The sequence below is a fragment of the Talpa occidentalis genome, unplaced genomic scaffold (assembly GCF_014898055.3).
Source record: "Talpa occidentalis isolate TD23 unplaced genomic scaffold, MPIMG_talOcc4v2.1 talOcc4.2, whole genome shotgun sequence".
NCBI lineage: Eukaryota > Metazoa > Chordata > Mammalia > Eulipotyphla > Talpidae > Talpa > Talpa occidentalis.
In genome coordinates, this window is record NW_023602073.1 from 68,700,870 (window position 1) to 68,710,516 (window position 9,647).

At 38.2% G+C, this 9,647-nt stretch overlaps 1 protein-coding gene across 1 annotated transcript; it reads right to left on the minus strand.

Annotated features, from left to right (window-relative positions):
- Positions 1–387: 387 nt before the first annotated feature.
- On the minus strand, positions 388–2,074 carry LOC119252547 (patched domain-containing protein 4). Its single transcript, XM_037519851.1, has one exon. It carries the CDS (start codon positions 2,004–2,006, stop codon positions 474–476), a length of 1,533 nt encoding a protein of 510 aa, XP_037375748.1. The 5' UTR covers positions 2,007–2,074; the 3' UTR covers positions 388–473.
- Between the last annotated feature and the right edge of the window lie 7,573 nt (positions 2,075–9,647).

Here is a 9,647-nt window from a genome sequence, read left to right on the forward strand (position 1 = left end):
GTTTAGACGGGATTAAATTGTACTTCCCAAGTGCATAGGTTTCCTTTGACCAACCTTTTCAAAAAACAAATATGAAAAGAGCCATGGCAATGTTGACAATTATGTTGTTTTGTTCCCTAGTGGAGGCCCCTTTCCTGTCTTCTCCATCTCTCCTAAGCATTTTCTTTTTCAAAGCAGCTGGTTCGTTTTGCCTTGTAACACTCCATGGATTCTTCCATTCCTTGGGAGAGCTCTAAGATCACATCCAGAAGCTTATCTTTAGTGGAGAACAAGGTAGCAAAGAACTTTCCCCCCCTTCTTTGATTCCCTCTTCCCCCCAAGAAGTGAATACCTTGGGTGTCATGAATAATTCGCTCTTGATCTGACTTGCCTTGTTACCCCTGGCCAGCCCAAGCAGCTGAGGTCTGAGCTTTACTTGCCCTGCATCGTTGTGCAATACTGGAAAAGAAAAACAATCCATTAGTCTACACCCTTCAGACTGTGGTGACGTGATCAGGGTTCTCTTGAATTTCTATGCATTCAATCTCCTCTCTTTCCTTTCGTTTGGCGCGTTTCTTTTTCTTGTGGTGCTTTTTGGAAGGGGGGAAAAAGGTTAGGAACACAGGTAAAATAACAAAACAGTGCAGAAGTGTGCAACCCCCGGTGAGCAGCAAGCATTTGAACAGTGTGAAGGTCAGGTTCGAAGGCACAAATAGGAGGGGGACCAACCCAATAAGAAAAGAAGTAACATTTTGCAAAATGGCTGTCCCATGCTCTTGCAGGGAGCTTTTTATACATTGTGTTCGGGTGTGCTCAGTTGCTAATACAAATGTGTAAAGCAGTGGTGCACAGTGGTCAATGGCGAAATTTAAAGTGTAGATAAGGCACAAGATAGAAATGCAATCCATGTCGACGTTCCATAAAGTCATTAGGCCCAGAACGCCCAGCTCAATTGAGGTGACACTAAGAATTAGCCAGAAGTTTCCCAGAGGGTGGATCACCAGGAAAAATGTCAGGATTAACACCAGGAGAACACCAAAACCTGCAATCAGAACAGGCACTGTGACAGACAAGCCATAATGGTCCATGAACACAAAGGAGGGGTTGAACACGATGAAACGAATGCTCTTTGAGAGGGACAGGGGTCTCAACTTTTCCAACACTTCTATGACTTCCTTCTGCTTGTCTCTGGTAGTCCTGGCCACTAGATACAGTCGGGATGCAATGATGTTGTTTTCATCCCCTGCCTTGGAGAAGATGATATCATTTCGAAAATGCTGGAATTCTGGCTTTTTTAAAAAGGAGCTCTGCAGGACACTGATAAAGTCACTCTTGTTATTGGCACTGATGTTGCTAACTTTCAGGAACTGGTAATATTGCTCCACCCAGGACACTGCAGTAAACCCACTGCAGAGTTTCCGGAGGTCCTCCTGGACACTGCTATTCCAGTACTCAAGGGGCTCGTAGACGTAGAATCCTATCACCGGGCTATAGTTGCTGAAATATTTCTGCTGAACTGTGGCATAGGAAACGCTTGGGGAATCACTGGCTAGTAGGTTGATGATGTTGGCTCTGTCACTGATCTGCAAGCACCCCATGAAGGAGAAGGAGGCGTAAATGAGATAGAGTATGACAACAAATGGCTTCACGTAGATATTGGTAATCCACTCATTGTAATGTTCACGGAGGAAGTGCTGAATGAAGTGGTGCTGGTAGGGGTTGGTCTCATGATGGGATGTCTGTTGATGCCCATCACTCATCACCGTCTGGAACCACACAGGTTTGCGGTCCAGGTATTCTGCAGAAGGGATCTTACAGCAGAAGATGCTATGGTATCGATTTTGCTCTAGTTGGCCAGCGAAGACTAGACAGGAGCCGAAGAAGGAGAAAATGTAGAAGTAGTTCAACAGAATGGACACACACATGTTCTGACAGAAGACCTTCACAGCCTCTATATTTGTGAAAGGGCTGGCGCCCATGCCAAAGGTAATGAAGTAAAGGGAGCTAGTCATGGTGTAGGTGACCATCACATCAGAGTAGGCATCTGCGACCCTGTCTTTGAAGGGCAAATTCTCTCTGGTCCTCCGCCATCCAGACAGAAGCTCAAACACTCCTTTAGTTCCATGGCCTAATTAAAAAAAAAAGAAGAAAAAGAATAATTATTTTTATCTCCTTCTATTATACAAGTGAAATTCTTATATATGATCTATGCTAAATAGTACTTTATACTCCAATTTTCAAAGTGCTGTGATCCTCCTATTTGGGTCTCAAACTTTGAGTTACATGACAGGATATATTTGAATTCATTTTTCCATTTTAATTAAGTCCAAATTTACTGGTATTCTGGGCAAAATGAAACATGCCTTGTCTATTCTATTACCTTGACAAGTTGCCAGTCAAATGTGACACCGTGACATGATTTTTTGCCCCCTGCAAACATATTGTATCTCTGAATGGATCATTAAATGTCAAGGGTTGAAGTTGTTGTTTGTGCACCTTCAAATACCCCTCAACACAATTTCAGAGTTTGATCAACTAATTCATTGACTGGTAAATACTAACCTCCATTTCAAGCTGACTTACATGATGATTTGGGAAATTCTAAAATCATCTTAAACACTTAAAATTTTAAATTGATTTTAAATTGGCTTTAGATTGATTTTTTTTTTTTAATTTTAGCCATCTGTTTGGTGACCAACTAGCTTAGAAACCAATTATTATAAATTTGATTAATTAACATTGGAGAAACAAATCCAAAGAATCTACCATGTCACTTACAAGGCAGGGCAAGACCTTCAGGGGAGAGATCACAGCAAGCGTTTACTCTGGGCACCTCAGTTTTTATTCACATAGAATGGGTGCTGACTAAATGTTCTGACTGCTTCACTAAAGTGAATGGAGAATATTTCTTTTTAGCCTATTTTTGTGCACCCTCTGCTAAGGTTTGATCAACAAATGTTGCTTGAGAGCACCTACTATGTGCCAGATACTATGAGACACTGAGTTGGTTTTCCTGACAGCTTTTAAGATTACACCACTTGTTTCTTACTTACAAAAAGCAGAAATCCTTTGGGAACGTAAAGGGATTATACCCTTCCTGCTATTTCTCCCTTTTTCACTATCTTGAATTAGCTCTGTCACTTACCAACCACAATATATCAACTGGTAGGTAGCTTTCTGAGTAAGCAGAAATCTTTATAGGTCACTCTTGCCCTTGGTAAGTATAGCAATACTACATATATATCTTTCCTATGAATAGATCTAAGCTGTGCTTGGACTATCTTCTTTCCAAGAAATTCTTTAGACAAAAATGTAACTTAAAGCATGCAATAACCTAGTTGAAGAAAACCTGCAAGATGGACTGTGAGTGGCGCCTGGATATTGGGGTTCCCAATTCACTTAGTAGTGCTTTAACAGACATATTATAATGGCTTTTGTCACACTCTAATCACTGATTTTGTGTTGTTGATAGTTTACCTGCTTATTTCTTCCCCTTCTTTCATACTCTTATTAGACTGCAATGTGCACAATTCAAAACTTTATTTATCAGCTTACCTCTCATATGGGGTGGTAATGTGACATATTTCTGGACAATGCAATATAACTGGAAATTATCTATGAATGTTTATAAGAAAACCAAGATGAACTTTGTTGTAAATGGCATCATGGAGTCACCTATAAGAGCTCTGCCCATTCTCTTCTCAAATTACCTTAAAGAACCGCAAATCTCCATTTGACTAAGCCACCACAAGTAAGGCTGTAATATGCAATTGAATTGATTCCTAACAAGCAAGTTTTTAGGTGAATTAACATTTACCAAAAGTTTCTTTTATGGGGATTTAAGAATTCTTGCTGTATAGATGACTATAATATTTATAGGTTTAAAAGTATATAATCACACACTGGTTCATCTATTTTGGACGTTTTTATTAATCATTAATTGTTATCTCATTGAAGCTCTTCTTATCCCTAATAAAAAGTTTATTCTCTAAAGTTCTAATTCCTGGGACTTCAGTCAGGAAAGTTGATCCTAACAAATAGAAAGGGTTACGAGAACTACACTTAGGTGTACAGTAAATTTTTCTTTTTAGACAATGATCTAGTCCTTCTTCCATTTATCTACCAGCTCAATATATACATACATTGAAATAAATCAAATAAGGCTTAACAACATCAATTTATTAATTCATTTCTATCTTCTGCAAGACTCGACCACACAGAAGACTTATTCTTTCATTCCCTTGACACAAGCATAATATTAAGACTCAGTTAAGGTAATTAAAATAATTCTTTAATTAGAGCAGTTCTCTTCTGAAATGACAACTCTTGCTATCTCTATTGTTACAAGGGGGAAAAGCTATCTGGGGATACGGTTATATTTGCTGATGGTCACTATTATGTAATACTCGGTGCACTATGTAGGTCAGAGTATGGCTTTATATAGCACAAAGGTCTGGACTTGTGGGAAAAATGATGCTAAACCACCTTAAGCTAAATGATCACCTTAAATGTGAAAGAGTGAAAACATGATTTCCAAATTGTTGTAGACAGCGTGTTTTATTCCATTCATAGATTTAGATATTTTACAGGGTAGGCCTATGACTCTTCACTCAATCTTCAATCCTCACATAATTTAGCCACATCATAGCAGCTCTAAGCTATTACCTGATTTAGTTAGGGTAGTCTTTCTAGTCCCTATGAACCTGCCCATGGTCTTCTCCTTTTAGTTTTGTTCATATGATTTTTTCCTGCCTTATAATAAATTCCCTTCATTGCTTGTCATAGTGAATTTTTATCCATTGGTCTGTTAAGGGTCAGCTCGATTCTCTTTCTATTCTTTAAACTCTTACTGCACTAGATACTCATTTTCACACTTTTAAGCATGTGCTGTTTTTCTCTGTAACCAAATGATTTTCTAAGGATATCTTTATCTCTTGGGTTAGATTGCAAAATCTTCCAGGTCAGGAAATGAATTTAGTGCTACTTTTATATGCTGCAGAACATCTCACAAAGTGACAGACATCCAGAAGATGCCTACTCACCTGTTATTGAATTAAATCTACCATAATTACTGATTCTGGATGGGAAAACATATTTTTAGAATACTTACACTAAATCTTTAAACCCATCTGAATGGTGTCCAGACGAGCTATGCACTTTTTCAGTTCAACCCAATATAATATGTATTTAGTATTTGTTGCACACAAGAATCTGCTCATATATAAAATATAAAGGGAAACAAGAAACACAATCTTTCCCAACACCTGCCAGTCCAGAAGGTCCTTTTTACTAAGGTAATTTTGAGACAGATATTATAGCTTCTAATATATATTAATTTTAAAGGTTATTCTGTACATGTAGAATGTTTTCTGGCCTCTCTGCTGGGTGCCAGGAGCATATTTAACTGTTGTCCAACCAAAGATGTAAACACACACACTTAATCAACTTTTTCTGGTAATAAAAACCGGAATTTTTTCACAATATCAAATAATGTTACCTAGTTTTGCTCACATTGAGTATTAAAATCATGGTTATAATAGTCAGCATGTTTTAAACATCCTCATTTCTCATTTCTATTGTCTATCGGTATGTGCGTGTGTATCCTCCTGCACACACATATAGGCACTTATATGTATGTATGTATGTATGTGATTATATATAAACACAAACATATATACATATATACATACTAGGTTTTAAAAAGTTTAACTTTATGTAGAACTTTAAAATAAACTGTCAAGTATGGCAGAATGCAAACTCTGGAACAAGATTATAAATCCTAATCTATACATTAAAATACGTATAAACCACACACCATTTTTGAAAATCATACATGAGAATCTGTTACTAAAAAGGCATGGTAGAGATGGGTCTGTAAGGTGCTATTGATAACTAAAGGATGATGAATGTTTTAGATATTTTCTAATTCTTTTTGTGTTTAATATACACTTGGTAATTGATGTGTACTTATAGACAAACTATTTTTAATGAACTGTCATCTAGAATAGATTATTGTGTCTCCCTGGTGGCTAGGAGTTAAGTCTCAGCATTATCACCACTGCAGCCTGAGTTTGATCCCTGGCCAGGGAGCTAAACCACATATGGTGTAACAGACCTCTCCTGTCTGGCTTGCTGCTCCCCTCAGCAGTGTATTTCAGTCAGTCTGCCAGTTCTGTTCCCCACTCTGTCTCTGATGAATCCTCTCACACCCCCACACCCCAGTTCTTCTACTAAAGGTAAAAAATAATAAAATTAAAAAAAAGAACAGGTGATTATTATACCCCACAAAGTTGTTTCATTTATAAAGGATGGCCAACACTTTTGCTTTCTGGTCACTATATAGTCTCTACAAAGCCAAAGGATAGTAAGCTATTCAAAAGGTATTCTCTAGGTTCACCTTGTGAAGGGCACATTTGATGATTTATTTTGCCCGTAAGCCAAAGATTACATAATGCAGAGAGGGGTGGGGGGGATCTAGTTTCACACTACCCTTAACTAGGAAGTGACTTACCTTGAAATGATGCCATTTTAATACAGAATGAGGCAGGGTAAAGCAGAGAAGAGAGACAGGGCATTGCAAGGAAAAGAGGAGCTTAGCACTTGGCAGGAGGACAGCATCTTTTTTAAAATTAGCTTCCTAATAAGAAAAAAATGTAATTTGATCATTGGGATGTGACTTCTCATAAGGAATATGTATTTGTTCTTTATCCCAGTTTCTGGTACAGAGCTCCTAAAACCCTTGGCATTTCCTCAATGATGAGAGCAACAAAGGTGTCTTGTTATGTTAATGAGGCTGGAGGTAGAAGAGCAGACCAATGGCTAATGATTCAGTCAATCTTGTCTATGTAGCACCGTATAATATCTCAAAAGGACGGGGTTTGGAGAGTGTATAGGTTGGTGGACATGTGAAGGTGCTGATACAGTGGCACACGTGGAGAGGGCATAGGAGTTTTGCACTGTGCCCCACACTTGAACCTGTCTTCCTTCTGGAAGATCCAGAGTTAAATCCTTTTATAATAAATTGGAGGTTTTTTGTTAAGTAAAGTGTTTCTCTGAGTTCTGTGAGTCACTCAAGCAAGGTAATGGAACCCAAAGAAGGTGTCATTGGAACCTTAGAGCTATAGCCATTAGGTGGCAAGCACAGGTGACAACCTGGACTTGTCATTGGCACTTGCGTGGTAGTGGTGGGAACAGTCTTATGGGACTAAATTTTTCATCTGTGAGATCTGATCCTATCTCTGTGTAGACTGTGTTAATTGAGTTGAATTATAGGACACCCAGTCATTGTCTGAGACTTGTTTGTGGTATGGGGGAAAGTGTGCCACCCCCTGCCCCATTCACAAACACTGTACGTGGTATCAGAACCCTTTGTAGTAACAGATCCTCACTGTATAATTTTTGGATCTGTTGTATATTTTACATATTTCTTAATGTATAGAAAAAGGCATATAGTCTTGTTCCAGGATTTCATTCTGTCATTTTTAAGATTGTATTTCGTAGTTTCGAATGTATCTTGTAGTTTCATATATGTGTGTATGTATACACACATTTATTCATACATACACAGTGTGTTATATACACATGCACACATACATTTATGTGCACATATATACATATGTACTCACACTGAGAGATAAACATGAGAGGGACAGGCACACAGCGGGAAGAGAGAAATAGTGCTAAGAGACAGGGGTATTCTATAGCCTACTGGGTATTACAGCCACGGTTTTAATATTTAAGGTGAAAAAACTAGAAAAGTAACTCTATTTGATATCATGGTTAGTAGCACCTGCCCCAGAGCTAGATTGCTTTAGTTTAAATCACAGATCTCCTAATTCCTAGTGCTATGACTTTGGGCACATTTTTTTTTTTAAACCATCTAAGTTCATTCATCTGTATAATGAGATAACATGGGACCTACCAGAAAGGTTGTTGTGAGTTTTAGATAAGTTAACATATGTGTTGTGTGCCACATACCGTATTATTTGGAAAGGCTCAGTGCAGGCAACTGTAAGATGTCTGCAAGAAGAATGTTAGAAATCAATTGACTTGTGTGCCAACTTCTGAGTCCAGCTTGGTTACTGCTATCTTTATCACCCCAGCTGAGCTGGCTTTTGGAGAACCCAGGAGCTCTTTGTCGACCTTCCTTGCTGCAGGGCCTCAGTGCTGCCAAGTGTTGAAATGCCATTGCAGTCCACACACACATGCAAAACACCACCACAATCACCACCAGCATACACACACACACACACACACACACACACACACACACAGACTGACTTGCACTGTTGTTCTCTTCCTCTCTCTAGCATTCCCATTTAGGGGGAAAAGACTACCAGGAAGCTTTTCAATTTCTCCTCAATGTTTTCCATGTCTTTCAAGCTTTATGAAATGGCTACACATTGTTTTTTGAGAAAGAAAATAGCCTGACAGCTGGGTGCTATCAAGTAGGCCTTGGTGTTGTCCAGAGCTGGTCCGGCACTCACAGCTGGGTTTAGCAGCCTATGGACCAGAGACCATCTAGCAGGCATCAGACTGGGATGGATTGGCACAAAGCAGATCCACTCTATAGTCATGACTGTGAATAAACAAAAGATGAGTTTTGTCCAACACAGATAATGGAACAAACATCTCATCAAGAATAGTGAAAGAGATTGTTGTTTCTATACAATGGCAGTTTAGGCTTCCTGTGGTCTTCTCACTTTCTGGATATAAGAATTATTAAGATAATTGATAGTAAAATCATCCTCTCTTCTTGATATTAACCAGCCATGCTTCCTTGGGTCTTCTTCTAAATGATCTAATATTTGCAAAAAATCATAATAAGCCATTCTAACACCTTCTTCCTAATCTCCCTCTGTCCCCTCCAGTCCCATTGGTTGTGTTCTTCCTTGATACACTGAATCTATAAATTTAAATTTGTTCAATGGTGGTAGTATTCCTGTTGCTTTTGTTAGAAGACATTGGCATCTTATAAGTATTTTTGGAAAAGGAAAGAAATTAAAACTTGTGTTATTGCTGATAAAATATAAGTTTATTTCTTTGGGTTTAGGAATCAAAACATGAACACTGAGTGAGAATTAAGCTCTGGAAGATTCATATGTCCAAATGGTGCCACTAATAAAAGGATGGTTTTCTGGTGGAAATATTATTTTAGCTGCATTCTCACTGAGAAGGGAATGCCAGTTGGGCATATGGCAAGTGGGAAGATAACATGGATATTAATATAGGACAAGGGAGGAGAAGCCATGTGGAGCTAAAAAGTCATTGCTTCGGCAGAGAAGAGCAATGACTGCAAATATGGGTATTGGAGCTGAAAAATCTTACAATTATCATGAGAACTGTGTTGGTAGTTCATAAACCAAGAACAAGCACGTGCTTTGAAAAATCAAGACCTAGAATAAGGGATCATATAAATGAAGAAATCAGTAAATACAAGAACTTGTAGAGAAGAAATTAAGTTAGTGTTTACTGACTTGAAGATATTTTAAAGAAAAAAATTAGACAAATTAATTCATTTAGAGGATATTTCATGAGTGTTTCTCCCCAGGAAGATATGTTTAAATGTCATCACTTTGAAGTATAATAATTCTCATTTGTCCCATTTGAAAACCATATTATATCCATGTCTGAATTTAACAGTTCATTAATTACAGGACTTGGAAGCT